This window comes from Fringilla coelebs (assembly GCF_963513975.1).
Source record: "Fringilla coelebs genome assembly, chromosome: 4".
In the NCBI taxonomy this organism is placed as follows: domain Eukaryota; kingdom Metazoa; phylum Chordata; class Aves; order Passeriformes; family Fringillidae; genus Fringilla; species Fringilla coelebs.
The window spans coordinates 68593758-68610672 of NC_140032.1; the positions used below are offsets into that span (position 1 = coordinate 68593758).

The 16915-nt window shown below is 43.6% G+C and overlaps 2 protein-coding genes across 2 annotated transcripts; one reads left to right on the forward strand and one right to left on the reverse strand.

The window, feature by feature from the left end:
• Positions 1-4855: 4855 nt before the first annotated feature.
• MAD2L1 (mitotic arrest deficient 2 like 1) lies at positions 4856-6546 on the forward strand (the record flags this gene model as incomplete). The annotated part of the gene is made up of 5 exons (XM_084204355.1): positions 4856-4937; positions 5115-5261; positions 5344-5464; positions 5786-5889; positions 6374-6546. 5 exons carry the CDS (start codon positions 4856-4858, stop codon positions 6544-6546), a joined length of 627 nt encoding a protein of 208 aa, XP_084060481.1.
• Positions 6547-7645: 1099 nt separating this feature from the next.
• RPL7L1 (ribosomal protein L7 like 1) lies at positions 7646-11532 on the reverse strand. Its single transcript, XM_084204084.1, has 7 exons — positions 11472-11532; positions 11236-11344; positions 9543-9706; positions 9257-9394; positions 8907-9016; positions 8535-8747; positions 7646-8287 (listed from the first exon to the last, which is right to left on the reverse strand). The coding sequence occupies exons 1-6, from the start codon at positions 11486-11488 to the stop codon at positions 8539-8541; spliced, it is 747 nt and encodes a 248-aa protein (XP_084060210.1). The 5' UTR covers positions 11489-11532; the 3' UTR covers positions 7646-8287; positions 8535-8538.
• Between the last annotated feature and the right edge of the window lie 5383 nt (positions 11533-16915).

Genomic DNA, 16915 nt, shown 5'->3' on the forward strand with positions numbered 1-16915 from the left:
AAAAGAAACACAAAGTAATTTGACAGCTGGACTGTGAGTCTGCGGTCTCTTTGCAAGGTGTTTGACCATTAAAGCTCAATGTCTTCCTCTTCCCTGCTGTCTCCAAATGGATTTTCAACTCCCTTCTGTTCCATGGCACAGTCTCAACACAGGGCAAAAGGAATGTTGCCCAACCAAACCAGCTCAAAGCCTGGTGATGACAAGACTTCCCTGGACATGGGAGATGAGGGTTTGGATTTCCTCTGGATGTAAATGTTACTGAACCTCAATTTTCTCAGTGTTAGATGACTTTTCTTATAACATAGTGTTAAATGAGGGTGGGCTCTGTCATCACTGTCAAACCTTAACAAAAAAAAACCCAAACCAGTAGAGACTCTGTTCCTGAAAATAAAAGGATGTCAGTGCACAAGGCATCTCCATGGTAGAAGCTGCAGAAACTCAGTGTACATGAGCTTGACAGGACCATTAAATCCTTTTGTGGAAATTTGAAATCTACATCCAAACTGATTAGGCCAAGTTCATACAAAGTTCCAGGTAAGCAAGGATGGAAAAGGAGAGTGCTGATATCCTAGCTTATTTCTAATGCCAATTACATGCTTTTTACAATGTATTTCCCTCTTCAGTCATTAAAGTTCTCAGGCATTATATAAGCTGCACTGCATTCCTTGCTGCACAATAAACTGAACAAGCCTATCATGGTTATACACAGAAGTGACACGATTAGAAAGCAATCACAAAGCAACAACTCCCATCTAACATGTTGCAACCACACAACAGAATCCTATCAAAATTCCCTATGGTACTAGCAAGACGTATTTATTTACTGTGCTACCAGTCTTCAGGATCCTTTTCTCCTCAGTTTCTGATGACCCACCAAAAGTCTCTGCTGATAAACCTATATATGATAAATCAATGTTCTGGGGTACTTAAGAAGGCTCATTTTGAATTTAAAGCTAAATTTCCAGGAATATTGGCTTAGTAAATTTAAGTTACCTAAAAACTCCCTAGTTTTCCATTGATTTATTAATATGAAAACTTCAGATATGACAGGAGCTAAACTAAAGTGGATTAACATTCACCTTTCAAACTATCAACCTTCAGGTTGGGGAATAAGTAATGAAGGGGATTAAGTTGTAAAGAGCAGGATTCAGTGGATTTCACATACCTGTTACCAGTGTAACGGGACATCATAAATTCTCATGGCACAAAAAAGCTCAATAAAGTCCTGTTCGTCCCAATTCTGAAACAGGATTCCTATCCTCACATGAAATGTTTAACAATAATAATTTCACTGTTAAATTGTCTTTAATGCAACAGCAACCAAAGGTAAACACGAAAACTGGGCATTAGTATCCCCTTGATTCTGAACAATGATTTTAAAACTAGAAAAAGGTGTAAAACTAGTGAAGTACCTAAGAGTGAAACCAACTCGCTGCACTTCCAGCCAAAACTGCAGGGGTGCAGAAACGCGTGTGCCTGCTGCCATCTCCTGGTCGTTCAGGGGTAAAACCGTCACAAATATTAACTTTTTCCTTCAGAAAAATGTCAGGTCTTCGAAGGAAGACCTTCCCCAGAAACGGAAAAAGATATCACTTTATGTTCTACAGAAAGAGCTTTCAAAAGTCTCAAAATCAAAAAGAATTTATTTCACTGCACAAGGCAGCCACTACCTGGACACAGCTACTATCAAGCTAAATGGAGTTCTAACATTGGCTTAAGAAAAGAAACATCAAAGCTCTCTCATTTTACAAAAGAAGTAAGTACGTACCTGACATATTCTAATCTCAAAATACATTCAGATAATTAACTGTAAAAACTTCCACATGGCATTCAAAACCAAGGGAAGTCCCTTTGGAAAGTCTACTCATCACATTAAAAGTTACAGTGCAGATTATTGGCCCATACTGACTAATTTTAATAGCCATTTCTTTTCATGAATACTTAAAGTTCAAGACAATCTTTCACTGTTGCACTGCTCTCATTGCCTTTGTGAAGGGCACAGCATTGATGCTTGTAATAATATTCCATGTTTTATGTTTTAAAAATAGGATTGGCCAACTTGAGAAGAGATTTTATTTTCACAGCTGACAAGAGGCACCTGTACTTACCCTGCAAACTTTAGTGCTGCAAAGACTTTTGAAACTTTCATTACATAAGCTGTTTTGCTACTCTGGAGAGAAGAGACCTGTCCACATCCTCCTCAAGGTTACAAGATAAACAAATAATGGGAATGAAGCCTGCAAGTGGATTATGTCTCCTAGTGTGCTGAATGACTATGGGGATGTGACCTGGCTTGCCTTAAAAAAAAAGTGAAGGCCTACCAGTGATTTGGATTCCCCGTGGTTCACTGACAATTACCATGGGGAAACAATCATTGAATGTTGCAGACAAGCCAAGCTAAATACAAAACATTTCCTTTCACAGAACCAGAACCAAAAAAAACTGTTGCAACATCAAGCTGTAACTGAGAAACTGAACAGCGACCGAGGAGTTATAAGACACCTAAATTAAATCCAACTGGGATTTCACATTCCTTATGAAAATGAAGGTTTTATCATGAGATAATTAAAGCAAGGGTAGCCAACTCCTGGTGTGCCAGGAGTACAACTTAGCCTGTCCTCCTGACTCGTGAGAGTCCCTTGGAGCAGGTCAGGAAGCAGCCTGTCACAAATCAGCAACTCACCCTTAGCAGCATCCCTGGCAGAGCTGCAGACCCCTCCTCCTGCTGGACATTCCCTAAGCACAAACTGCAGGCACTGGCTATGGAGCACGGTCAGGAACACAAAGAAGGGCTTGTGTGCACGTCCCCATCACACCTGGCTGGGCCATGGTCAGATGGCAGCTGCAGCTTACTTACAGCACAGACAAAATGCAAAGGTCTTGGGGATTTGTTGTGGGGGAGAAGGGCAGAACCTGGTGCTAATCACAGCCCAGAAGCAGGGAGAGAAAAGTGACCCAAAACTCTGAAAGCCCAGGTGCAGGAAGCTCAGAGTTCTAAGAGAGGTCACCAACCACTCTCAGTGTCTGCCAGGTGAATCTTGTCAGCAGTAATGAAGAAGCAATTAGGTCTGCCATGATAAGCATATGCACCTGTGTGTGTGTGCAAACCATGCAAACTGAAACACAGGGACATCAACTTCCTAAACAAGAAACACCTGGATTCCTTTCTTCTGTCTGATTTCAACAGCTGGAGGAGAAATATGTTAACTCACAGCTCTACTATTCTTGCCTGGTCTCATGCTTTCAAGTTCTTCTGTTTATCACAAAAATGAGCAGCTCTCCAAAAGCAAAATGGACAAGAAGCCAAGTGTAGGGATTTTGGTAAAGATAAATAAGAGAACCATAGTACATAATGTTTTAAGCAAAACAGCTGATATTCACAGCAATCCAACTTCTCAAAGTAAGGCTTTGGATGAAAAATGCTTCCATTATCAAAGCCTTGGAAATACACCACTCTTACTCACAAAATATTTTATTCAGAAGACTTATATATAACACAATCACTAGTGAACAAGATCCAGAATAAATTTCCTGTGGTAAATTAAATTATTCAGACCCTTTCAGAACTTCAGCACATGACTTCAAGACTACACCATTTGTTTTAATCACAGAAGCCTGAACCCTGAGGAAAACCATGCTTCCTCTTGGATCAAAACTGGAACCAAGAGAAAGCCAAAGCTTTTGTGAAAAAGTGTTTTATTACAATAAAATAAGCAATCACACCATCAATTTACTCTCTTAGCATCTGGCCCACTGTACTGTGTAATAACCACATGGTTTTTATCCTCACCATAAATATTTCTGGGTTGAATACAACTTCATTTTAAGACTGTTCATTTTGTTTCTTTCAAGAGCAATATGGGTATCTAACAAAAGCTATACCTGAGATGATGATATCAGATGATGCTTTGGAAGAATCACATCCAGGGAATAATTTCATTTGCAGCTATGCTGTGCCCAGCAAACCCATTAATTTTCATTTTCTTGCCTATAATTGTTTTTATAATCTAATTAGCTGGCTACCTTGTTACTATCCCAGCAGACCATAACTTCCCCTCTTCATAATAACATACTTCAACATTTCCTTGTTTTGCTCAGCCTCTCTTACCTGTTAACCTCTGCCACAGCTTCTTCCAAGATATGATGGCCACTGCTGGTTGCAACATCTTCCTTGGTCTCCCTGTAGTAACAGGACTGAAGTTGTTCGACCAAGTAGCAAATGCCCTTCACCAAGGCAGCCCAACAACCCAAATGCTTCTTAACCCTTTTTAAAAAATTATTTCTGGAGTTATTATGGATTGGAAAAAAAATTGTTTATCCTGCTTTTCCACGTTCTTCCCACCTGCATCTCCACAGTGCTTGCAGAAGAGTATTTTATTTTGAAACAGCTACTGCATGACTTACGCCATGAAAGCCAACAATAAATCATAAGTGAACTATTTGTTGAATTCATACCTGGAAAGTACCATTTTTAGGCTCGTAACGTCGAATACACCTTGGCAAACGCCGAAACACAACTTCCCACAGCATTCCCGGGGCAGAGCTCCTCACTCGCTCCACCCCCGCTCCGCGCTCCCCTCAGCCCCGCCCACAGACGCAACGGCACCGGGAGCGGCCGGGCAGTTTAACATGGAGGAAAAACCCCTTCCTTCCCCGCCAGGCAGCCACGGGACCCCGCAGGCTGCGGCCCGTTTCCCACGGGTGAGGGGCCCAGGGAACGGCGATTCCCGAGGGAAAGCCGCTGCGGTCCCCTGAGGCGGCGCGCGCCCCCCTCAGCGCGGCCGCACGCGCGGAAGGGGCGGGGCCGGGCGGGGGCGGGGCCGGATTCGAACCGGGCGGCGGGGAAGCGGCGGCCATGGCGGCGCAGCAGCAGCTCGGCCGGGAGCACCAGGGCATCACCCTGCGCGGCAGCGCGGAGCTCGTCGCCGAGTTCTTCTGTGAGGGGGCCGCGGGGGACCTCGGGGACCGCGCTGCGAGAGAGGGAGGGAGAGAAGGAGCGTGGGAGGGGAGGTGAGGGGGTGGGAGGCCGCGTCTTGTGGAGCGACATGGCCGCCGGCTGGGGCGTGGGGGGGGTGTGGTACACATCCCTTTCCCTCTCCGTCTAAATCGTGCAGCCTATGGAATCAACAGCATCCTGTACCAGCGGGGCATCTACCCCCCCGAGACCTTCACCCGCGTGCAGAAGTACGGGCTCACGCTGCTGGTCACCACGGACCCCGAGCTGGCCAACTACCTCAACAACGTGACCGAGCAGATGAAAGGTGCGGGCCGGCGGCGGGGCCCTCCCGGCAGTGTCCCTGCCGCTGCTTCTCTTGTTCTAAGTACTGCCCTGGCTTCTTGCAGAGTGGCTGTACAAGTGCATCGTGCAGCGCCTAGTGGTGGTCATCTCCAGCATCGACAGCAGCGAGGTCCTGGAGCGGTGGCAGTTTGACATCGAGTGCGACAAAACTGCAAAGGATGACAAGTGAGTACCGCGGTCCCTCCGCTCCCGCGCTTCCCTATCCCAAATACCGGGGCAGGCACTGAATCGATGCCATTATTCCTTCAAGCATTTCTCAGTATCCTGCCCTCTGTTTGTCTGCAAGCCAGACTGAGCACACCAACGACAATAAAGGGAGAGCAGCTATCACTTAACTTTCTCTAAAGACTTCATAAAGTGTTACTAATACTCTAAAAATACTGGAGCAAACAGACTACCAGAGCTTAACAAAGAGAACTCTATTTAGAGGAAATTGTCAGCACAGTAGAAGTTTCTTCTCTTACCAGAGTTTTCTTATTTTTCCAGTGGACCACGGGAGAAATCTCAGAAGGCAATTCAGGATGAAATTCGCTCTGTCATCAGACAAATAACTGCCACAGTAACCTTCCTGCCACTCTTGGAATCTGCCTGTGAGTATCCCAAACTGCACTAAAGAAATAAAACACTTTTGAAAAACCTCAGTAACTTTCCAACTTAAGAAAATATTTTCTGGTTTTCAGAGGCTTTTTGATTATTACACATCAGGTACCATCAGGTTTGTGACACAACACATTGTTAGACTGAGATCAGGACAGAACTTTGGGTGGCTTAATGAAGTTGAGGAAATTAAATATGTATGCCCTGAGGAATGCAAGTTTTCATGAATAATTTGTTCATATGAAATTCTATACAGAGCTCAGCTCCACAGCACTGTAACACGCTTAAAAAAATTTACAACACAATTTAGTTTTTGAGAAAACTAAAATGGCCTCACATGAATATAACTTATTTTAACTATTGATTTTTTTCACGTAACTAGTATCAGTGTAACTCCTGAAAACCTTGGTCAATTTCTAGAAGATGTACTTCAAACTTGCCATCTCCTTATGATGAATTTGTTCTCCTTGCTCCCAGGTGCCTTTGACTTGCTGATCTACACGGATAAAGACCTGACAGTGCCAGCCAAGTGGGAAGAGTCAGGACCACAGTTCATAGCCAATTCAGAGGAGGTTCGGCTGCGTTCCTTCACTACCACAATCCACAAAGTCAACACCACGGTGGCTTACAAGAAGGATTCTGTTCCCTAAGATGCAGGGGCAAATTTTGTCCTGTCATCTTGTACAGTTTCTATTCATCATGCAGCTAAGCTATGAGCACATCATTACTGTCCTCTTGATAAAGCATGACGCAAAGACACCATGCCTGTCTGTGAAAATGTGACACTAGACTAAGCTGGCATCATTTTTGAAGAGATTTTAAAAAGGTATTCATGGTCATAGTTCAATTCTTACGTTACTGTATGAGCTCATCTAATGGTGTGTTAAACCACTGCCTCTGCTAGAAAAACTGCCTAAATCTGGGATTAGCTGCTAGAATTATGTTCAGATCCTCTAACTTTATATTTTAAAGTAATTTTAAAACTACATTCTGCTAGCAGTTTCAAATTCTCTGTCGCAACTGAAATAATCTTATTCCTAGTGTGCCAGTTTTCATGTCAGAAGCCTGGGCTGTTTTATTACCAGAAATAACCCAAAAACAAATCATCCAAACAATTCTTGTACTGCTCTACAGTGGAAGCAGCTGTTTATCAGGAAAACTTTAAATAGATGAAAGTTTGTATTTTAATGACCATTGGGCTCTAGTTCTGGGGACAAAGTTGTTCTGTGTATGTCTGTAGTGTCTGTCCAGCATTTTCTATGTTTCTACTCTTGTTTTACAGAATAAAGCTTCTAGTTTTATAGTGTTCTCTAAATGACAATCTGCAGTCCTTCCTATTTCAGATAGTTTTATGAATGCTACATCATAAAACAGTTTATAACTGTCACACAAGTAACATCCACAAGGCATCCTCCTTGTCTTGTTACTTAACTGTTTCCTTCCTGAGTCTCCAACTGGTGTGGAGTCTGCAGGAAATCTATTCATGGATTAACAGTTTGCCCCCACCTAAGTCTTCAAAAACCAGTTTAAGTAGTCAGAGTGAACTAAAATAACAGTGCCTTCCATATTTGTTGAACAGCATTGGACTCTTCATGTGTCCTTACCCATTTCTGTAGTGGAAGAAATTAGGGATTTAAATCTCTGGAACTTTCAGACTCTTCCATGGTTTTCTTCACCTCCTTCACTAAATTCATTCCAGCCAGAGTGTTTAACTGTTTTTTCCACTCTTTTACAGTGATGTAGGACCTTCTGTTATAATAATATAATTTCAGAAGTTTATTTTAAAAACTTTGATTACATATACCTCACCCCATGACTGTATTACAACCTTTTTGGGCTTTCCTATTTCCAGGAAATAATTCTCCCCAACAGTCCCAATCTAGCAGAAGTTAAAAAAAAAAAAAGGCCAAAAAAAGGGCTCTTAAAATCAGGAACACAAAACCCTTAATTTTTTAAAAATAAATACAATCTAGGTACTTAAAAAGTGACATTATTCACTACTAGGGCTTGTGCTGTAGCAACAGAAGAATACCTTGGTGTCTTCTTTTGCCTGTCAGCACAATTGTGACTCCACTACCCCTTCACCCCCAGAAGCAGGTGCACATCAAAGAGTGAAGTCTGCAGTAGTGAGCATAAAAAACACTTATTTTACAGAGATGCAAAAGTGAAATTGCTCCAAGAAGCTCATTCTTGCACCAAACAGAATTTATCTTCTTCTTTTAAGAAGGGCCAGCTCAAAGTCCATCTCCATCCTCATCTCTGTATTTCTTCTTTTATAGAGGCACCAGCAGTCAAGAGAAGTTGCATACAGATCACTGCATATAGATAATGTCCATGAAAGGTTCATGTGAAAAGGAACGGGTCACAGATCCTGAAGTTTTCACAAAAACCCTGCAGAATAGGGAAGAAAATAAACAAGAAAGTAATGTTATCTCCCAAGAACCAAGCCTTCATGGGGGTGTCCAACAGCATGTGCTGATTCCTAATAGGACTCTTGATTAGTTTCCTCTGAGGTCACTTTTGCAGAATGACAATCAAAACCAAGGGAGCACCCCCTCAATCTTCAATGGCAGCTGGTTGTCCTTGGGACAGGGAATGAAGGGTAAGCCTCAGAACCAGCCCAGCAGGCACTGCTCACCTGACTAGTTGAGCTGACGGATGAGCTGGTTGATGGCATCCCCTCTGAAGCCAGGCTTGCCCATCTCCTTGAGGAAACCCACTCTGTTCCGCGACGCGTGCCGAGCCACTGACAGATGGAACGGCCACAGAAAGCTGGTCACTCTCTTGAAATACTTCCCAGTTGAGTAGATTTCATGAATAAGGTCTTCCAGGCAAATGATACCACAGGCCCCTGCATCAGAAAAAAAAAAAGATGTCCAACTGTATCATCTTTACCCACACTGCTCCAGAATTGCCAGTCCTCCAATCTGGCAAGATTTTGTCCCTCCCCACCCTTTCAGGTCAGACTCTAAACTCTCAACACCTTCAGTTTTCTCACCCTCTTCCTCACCTAAATGTTCCTCTATTAGCATGTTGTCTGTCAGAGGCACCCTCTTTTTCTTGATCTTGGCTTGGCCCCGTTTCAGGATGAGCTCTCGTACAGATTTCAGGTTAGGCTGTCTGTGCAGAAACAAAAATCAGATTCTGTAAGAGAGAGACATGAGACAGAGGGAAGCCCATCCCACTTCCTTGTGCCGAGGCGGGAAAGTAACCAAGTTACGTCAAGAACAATGGGAACAGAGGCAATAACAAGTTTTAGACATAAAGCTAATAAAGTTTTGACCATTACTGGAGAAGTAATGGATCTGTGATAGCAGCTGGAGAATCCAATGACCCCCAGGTCACGGGAGGGGTACGTACCCCCACGCCACGTAAGGCTCCACGATCCGCAGCATCTTCAGCGTCAGTGGGCTCAGCTTCACAAACACCCCGGTGTAATTCTTCTTCAGCCGCAGCAACTCAATCACTCTTCTCACCCTCTTGGTCACTCCCTTAATACTGAGGAAAACAGAAGTTATTAGTAACCACATTTCTCTAATACGGCAGCAAAAGGCCTCAGATCACCCGCAAGGTGATGTCTGGGTTGATCCCACTGCCTTGGCGTGGAAATGACACAACACAGGGCAGGGCAGGGGAAGGCTCTCACTCCACAATCCTCACGGCAAAGGCCAGTTTGCTCTCCTGTGGTGCCGCCGCCTGCCCAGGCCTCTGCTCCATGCGCCTCAGGCGTGTGTCATCCCGGCGTTTGCGCCACGAGTCCCGAACAAACGTTTCCAGGCGCCTGAACTGGATCTGCTTCCCCTTCTGCTGCTGCAGACAAAAGGAAAACAAAGTGAGGTTTATATCTCAAAGGCCAAATGAAATGCAGAAGTAGTGAACAATGTCCTTACAGCTTTGGAAGCAGTAAGAAAATAAATTTGATTACCTAAGCCCAAGGGAGGCAGAACTGAGGGACAACACACGGAACTTACACACAACTATTATTTATGAACAGTGAACAAAGAGCTTCTCCGCAGGAAAAATATAAATTAGGGAAAAGACCTGGGATACTTCTAGGCATAGCTACACACACAGCTCAGCAATGGCTGGAAAAGCCAGAAACAACATGTGAGCAAAACAGATGCTACAGCAATACCCTAGTGTGACTCAAAATTACCCTCCAAGAGCATTTAAAGTCAGTTTCTATACTGGCACACATGCAGGAAAAATTTCAAACATTCAAGTAACTCTTAAATATTGCTAATTTAAACAGAACATCTGGCTCCCCTGATAAAAAGTCTTTTCATTATTACTAGAAAATGTAAAGCTCCTTTTTAGAATTAAACAGATGTTTAAATGTCTCTCTTTACCTTAGGAATAAGTACATCCACCAACACTCACTTGAAAATGCACAGCATTACACAATTATATTTAAGGTACTCTACCGGTTAAATTAGCAGGCCACTTTAAATTAAATTATCTAACGTTATGTGTCTTCTGTTCTATTTCACCTCGTAAATCACCCATTAAATTCATTTGAATTGTCAAAACAGGCAGACCTAATCAAAGTTTTATCACTAAGATCCTTTTTGCAATGAGAATCTTAAGGAGTGGCTATATAATATTATTGCTTATGCTCCCACCTTGGAAATACAGCAAGCCACTGATGCTTTTAAAAATGTAAACATGGTATTAAACAAAATACCAGGAGTTTTGCACATCATCCCACAAAATTCACTGGGAAAGCTATAAGACAGACACCTACTGTATTGGCTGGGGTACAGCAGAACAGGTCTCAGATTGGGAATTAGAAAGGTTTGCTCTGCCAGTCTGGAAATGGCACAGTGTGCACAGGGTGTGTCTGCACCAGGACATGTGCCACCCCACAGGCAGAAAAGGCTTCACCATGACCTGTGCTGCTCTAACAGAGAAATAACTCTAAATGAACCCTGAGAAAAGCACGGCTTCCTTGCAGGGTTTCAACACTAAAGTGGTTTCGGACAGTGAAATCCCAGGGCGGCAAAGGCAACTCAGCAGCGCTGCACTTTCCCACATGTGGCTGCAAACACCTGACCACCATTGATCCAACAGGAACAACTCAGTCTTCCATATATTCCTGTTTCGGTGTAATAACGTGTACAATCCTGTCCTCTTTACACGGCTCAGAGACACACGGAGAAAAGGCTGAGGGACTCAAGTCCCCCTCGGAACCCCGAAGACGATCCCTGCCCATCCGCGGTGCCCTCTCCGAGGGGCCCGACCACTCGGATCCTTTCCCAGGAATTTCAAGGAACTGTGACTCCTTCCTCCGGAGAACGAGCCGGGGCTGCAGACCCAGGCTTCGCCGGGCCCCCCCGTACCTTGCGTTTGTTGAGCAGCGCCTGCTTGGCCTGGGTGGCCTTGATGGCCAGGTACGCCTTCCTCTTCTTCAGCAAGTTCTCCGGCACCAGCGGGATCCGCCGCCTCGGCCTGCGGGCGAGACAACCCGGTCACATCCCGCATCCCGACCCATCTCGGCCGCCCCTTGGCCGCCCCCAGCCCGCGGATGGCGGCGGATGCCGCACGCCCCCCATTCTCTCCGCTAAGCCGCACTTACTCCTCCAGCTCCGCCATTTTGCCGGGCCGGCGCCGCGCATGCGCGGGGCTGGGGCGGGGCCACGGCCGCTCCCCCTCAGGAGCCGCTCGCGCGCAGGGATGGCGGAGTGCCGGGAGGCTCCCGGTCCGGAGGGAAGGCACGGCACGGCACGGCGGTGGCCCAGGGACAGGAGCGGCCGCGGGGACACGCGGTGTGACAGCCGCGTCACCCGCAGGGGGTGCCAGAGCCTCACGCTCAGGCGGGCGGTGCTCCTGGCGTGCCGTGCGGGACGGAGTAGCGAGGTGTGACCCGACGCTCTGAAACCATCCTCGTTTGCACTGACCGCGGTGCCCTCTCAGCGGCGGGGAGCTCCGGCCTGGCTGGGAGGGTCGGTGGTGCCAGAGTCTCACTGCTCACCTCGGCGGTGCTGCAAACCTTTCCGACACTCCAGATGAGCCCACTCGTGTTTTGACACCTAAAACATGAAAATCTGTATTTAGGAGCTCGATCCCAAATGCCAGGAAGAACAAGCCGTCTGTGAGCAAACCCAGCTCTCATATCTATTTTTTGGACATGAGACTTAAACAAGCTTATGAAATAAATAATCTGACGCTTTTTCCATAACTACACAAATTTCAGACTGACTTATGAAAATAGCTGCAACCCCTGGTAGCTCACAACAGAGAAAGCAGCCCATTTAAAAGTAGAGATGAACTTGCTTTGTTCAACAGGAGGGCACTGCAGACAGGCTCTCGGGTATTCCATCACTAATGGCCAGCAAACAATAAGTAAATATTTGAAGCCCTGGTGCTATGAAATATCTCCCAGCACAGCAGCATTCCCAGGCTAAACTTTAACTACTGGTTATAATGTTTTAAAGCACGGATATTCAAATGTCCCTGTTTGCAGGGATACCCAAGAAAAATGTTCCCACTTTCCTAGACAGCAGCCTGAGCTTCTGCACACAAAATGTTAGGGCTCCAATTCCAAAAGCCAATTCAGGACATGAGGTGGGATGTCAGAGGTCCATGAAGCTTCTTGATTTATTTTCTCATTCCATGGGTATAAAACCCCATTAAATTAATTTCAAATCCCACAAAATCTTTATTGATGCTGTGTGCAGTCTCAAAACAGCAAAAGGCTTGAAGTCCCTCACTCTCATCATTGAACAATGCCCCACTCTGAAATCTGTCTGTAATAAATTCATTACGTAAAGAGACAAATCATATTTTGTTTATTTCACCAGTGATCTAATATTGGGAATATTTTGATAAAGAAAGTACCTTGTGATCTTAAATTATGCCTATTTTCAGATCTTTTAAGGAAAAAGTCTATATAATTTGGAAAGATGCCCAGGAACTACTCCATACACACACTTAAACCAATAATTAATAGAGAGAAAATCTGGGTGACCCAAGACTTTCTTTCATGAAAATAGCAATCATACAGAGATAGACTAAAATTTCATAAAAGCATTTTTGAAAATCACTGAGGATAGATGCATGGGCTTATTCTTTTAAAATAAGCTTCCTTAAGATGGGCATTTTTGCAAGAAATCCTGCAAATTCAGTGCAAAAGGAGCAGTGTGGGTATAATGAAGGATGAGACTAACATGGATGTGTACCCTCAGTTTGTGGCACCGAATATGTCAAACTGAAAAGGGTAAAACAAAACTTGTCTTTGTGTCTCCCTAAAAAAAAAAACTGAGCGGGGCAAAACAATTCATTCTTTAGTGCCACTCATTTATCAGCATTAATGGGAAATATTCCACTTTCAAAAGCTCAATTTTACAATAACCACTGTGAATAATGCCCTGGAAGAAAAGCAGACTACTAATAAAGCCCTGGCACTACTCACAATTATTGTCTCTGGAAATTAGATCTGGAGTTTGAAGTTACAAATATTAAATTACAGAATCTCTGTAATTTCTATCTGTCAGAATGTTCTGACATAGTCTAAAAGAGTGGTAAGTACCTATTTACAAGTTTCCAAAGTGAAACATTTCTAAGAATTAAAATGTAAATTGATTTTGTTTTACTTCTAATGCACTTGTAAAGGCCTGGCTAATGAACCCAAAACATAAAATCTGTCTTTCAATTACAATAAACAGCAATGATAATAATTTATTTTTCTGTCTCATCTATAAGAGAGTGCACATAGTGTCTGCAATTTGAGTGTACAACAAATTTAATTCTATCTTTACAGAAAGTGGAGGTAAAAATAGACATAATTATATGTGGTCTCCACAGGTCTCCATGACCTCTCTCCTTCTTCCACAGGGATGAAAAGCTACATTTTATTTGGGAGAAAGACCAAATCAATTATGTCTAAGATGAAAGACAGTGAGAATGGAATAGGAGTCTTTCCCACACTCAGTAATTGGGAATCCCACCTCCTACTAGATGACTTTTTAATTGAACCTTTGAGATAATTATGCCATTTAGGTTGTGGAAGCATATTAATAAGTACACCACAGCATAAACTATTCATAAAAATACTACAGACTGGGGAGCCATAAAGAGAGATGGAATGGAATAACCCAATTAGGAAGTTTATCATGTCAGTGTAGACAACTCAGTAGGAGATGCTTTGTAAAGACAGACGATGTTCTCAGGCCTAAACCTCAGGGATTCTGATACCATGGTGGTGGGTAGTGGATGATAACTTGTACTCTTTAAAAAAAAACTAAAGCATTTAATTACTTTTATTTTATGGCTCTGGTTTCTGACACAACTACATAAGATCCTTTTGCAAGTTCAGTCATAGAGACTAGGGAAACAACAGGCAGCAGTTGTTTCAGCAGACACAGGAATCAGAAAAGGATTAAAACATCATAAGTGAGAAGTGACCTGCAGTAATTACTGTGAAATCACAGCAGAGTAGTTTCACTGGTTTGTAGCAAGGCTGAGCCCTGAAGGAAGGTGTGGCCCTGAGTGCTGACGGTGCAATAGGGCTATAAAGGTCATCTCACTTTTTCCCCCTGTTTATTTATTGGGGAAAACTCTGATTGGAATATTTGACTTTGCTGGCAATTATTAGTGACAACTGCCCAGTCAAGATAAAGCTACAGAGGGTCTGTGTTTGGCCAGGAAATACCAGGCAGGGAAACCCAGAGAAATGGAGAAGGAGGGATGTCAGTGGTCACCTGTAGCTTCATCCCAAGAAAGGGGCTGTGTCCCTACACACAGCAGAAACAAAGGAAGGGAGAAGGTAGCTGCAGGATTCTCCTCATGGCACAGCAGATATTATAAGGCTGAGTGCTAAGGCAGTGAGACAGCAGATAAAAATCAGTAAATAAAAGTGCACAAATGTTTCACAAATATTTCTATGAAATGATAGGCTCAAAGTAAAGTAATAAGCTTGGGAGTAGGATTTTGGAATTATTAGAGATAGATAAAACTACCAGCTTAATGCTTAGGACAACAGAACAGTAATCAAAAATTATTAGAGAAAGGGTAAAGAACAAAGAAACTGATTCTACAGTGTAGCCTTTCACACCCACATTTTGGATGCTCCAGCTTTGGTCAGTCATCTTTCTTCCATCTGTCCATCCCATACCTCCACCCACCTTCCCCCAAGACAGACTTGGAAAAGATTCAGAGAAAGAAGATCAAACACAGGGAATAGTTTCCATCTGTGGAGCAGTTACAAAGACTGGACCTGCCAGCTGGGAGAAAGGTGCCTGGGGGAAGATAAAATAGTCAGTAAAATGATAAATGCTGGGATAATCACTCCCTCTTTCTTTCAGCCTAAGAGGAAGGGAACCTCAGATGAAGGTAGCAGGAGACAGGTTCACAGCTAATAATGTGTTTTTTTCAGCACATGAACTTGTACTGAAGACTTAGACCTCTTAGCCACAGCAGGAGTTACATATTCCAGCCATGCATCCCCACTTACCTGCCCCCCTCCCCAGTGGGTCTGGCCTTTCTGCTAGCTCAGCTCTAAACTTCCCATTCAACTGAAATCTATCCCATTCCATATTTGTCCTTGCTATTATAGCCCAACATTAGGAAAGGCAGACAGAAATCAGTTTCTTTACCTGCATACAGAAGGGCTCATTTAATCTGAATGCCCTCCCTTCTCCCCTATTCAGCTGTGCTGCGTCCCATTTTCCTGCCTTTGAAGTCCATCCTTGCCAGTCTTTAAAGAGCTCTGGATAAATGAATCCTGTTCCTGCAGTGATCCATTATCAGCACTGTCTAAAAGCTAGAAGGATGAGGCAAATGTGCCAAAAACCTGAGGAGAGGTAGAAAAAGCGAGAAGGGAATCAATATCTGGGTAGCTGCGGGCTGCACTGCCCAGACCACAGCTGTGGGGAGCACCTGCAGCAAGCAATGCCCAGTTGCTTGGTTCCAGCAGCTTGGAGCATCCTTGTCCAGTTGTAGTAGTGATCCATCAGCTGGCAGACTGAGACTGCAGGGGCACTCAATCACCTGGAAAAAAGGGGTATGAGATGAGGGGAATGCCTCAACAGGAATAAACCATAGAAATCCAAAGCTCAGCAAGACTTGATTCTTCCCTAAGAGTTTTCCATAACCCCCAGGGGATCAAGGCCTTTCTGTATCAGATACTGTGTTCTCACATCTAAGAGAGTTTCTGACCCAAGAGACTTCCTTAGGAAGAGCTCCTGAAGAAAAAACAGGTCCTGTTTCTAAACCAGTCAGCAGGATAACAAGCCCATCTTGCTAGTTCCAATTTTATATCCACATATTAATTATATTGGAAATTATTTGTGGTATATTGTATAGATAAAAGAATCATCATTTTTTCCCCTAATTTTAGTAGTAAGAATAAGCTTCTTCCTGTCAGTACACAAACCCAATAGCAAAAGAAATCACTAAGGTGCTTCAAACAAACACTAATTATCAAAATCATCAAATAATTGTCAAAATGTTTGCTGTCATCTTATTGCAGAGGTTCCATACTGCTGTCTCCTTATGGCAAGGGTTTCATACCTTCTTGGTGTTTCTGGTAGGCTGCTCCTCAGAGCACTGACTCTTTTTTCTTTACAAGGTAGCCAACTGACTGCAATTCCCTTCTCAATCACCCACCCCACTCTTTTATAGCACTCTTCTTCTCACTGGTTACAGCAGTGGCTTGTTAAAGTTAAAGACCTGTTCCTAATCTTTCATAATTGGCCCAGCTGCAACTCCTTAGGGGTAAGATTACTTTCTATACTATCTTTATTTTCTTTTATTCTATCCCCCTACAAATGTTCGTTTTCAAAACAGCATCTCCCACCTTGGCATCTGACACACTGAAGTTGTAGCTGAAAAATGCTGAAAAACACATGCTGGGTTTTTTTCTTTAAACCAATTTTGTCAAGGCACTGCCTTATGTAAGAGTTGGTGCTATGTGATGAGGCAGAGCTAATTAGGCAGGTAGGTTTTATCAAAGGAGAGAAAGCTCTTAAATCTGCAGCAGAGGGAAGAACCTGACCTACTTTGTGTATACCCTGGTGCTTT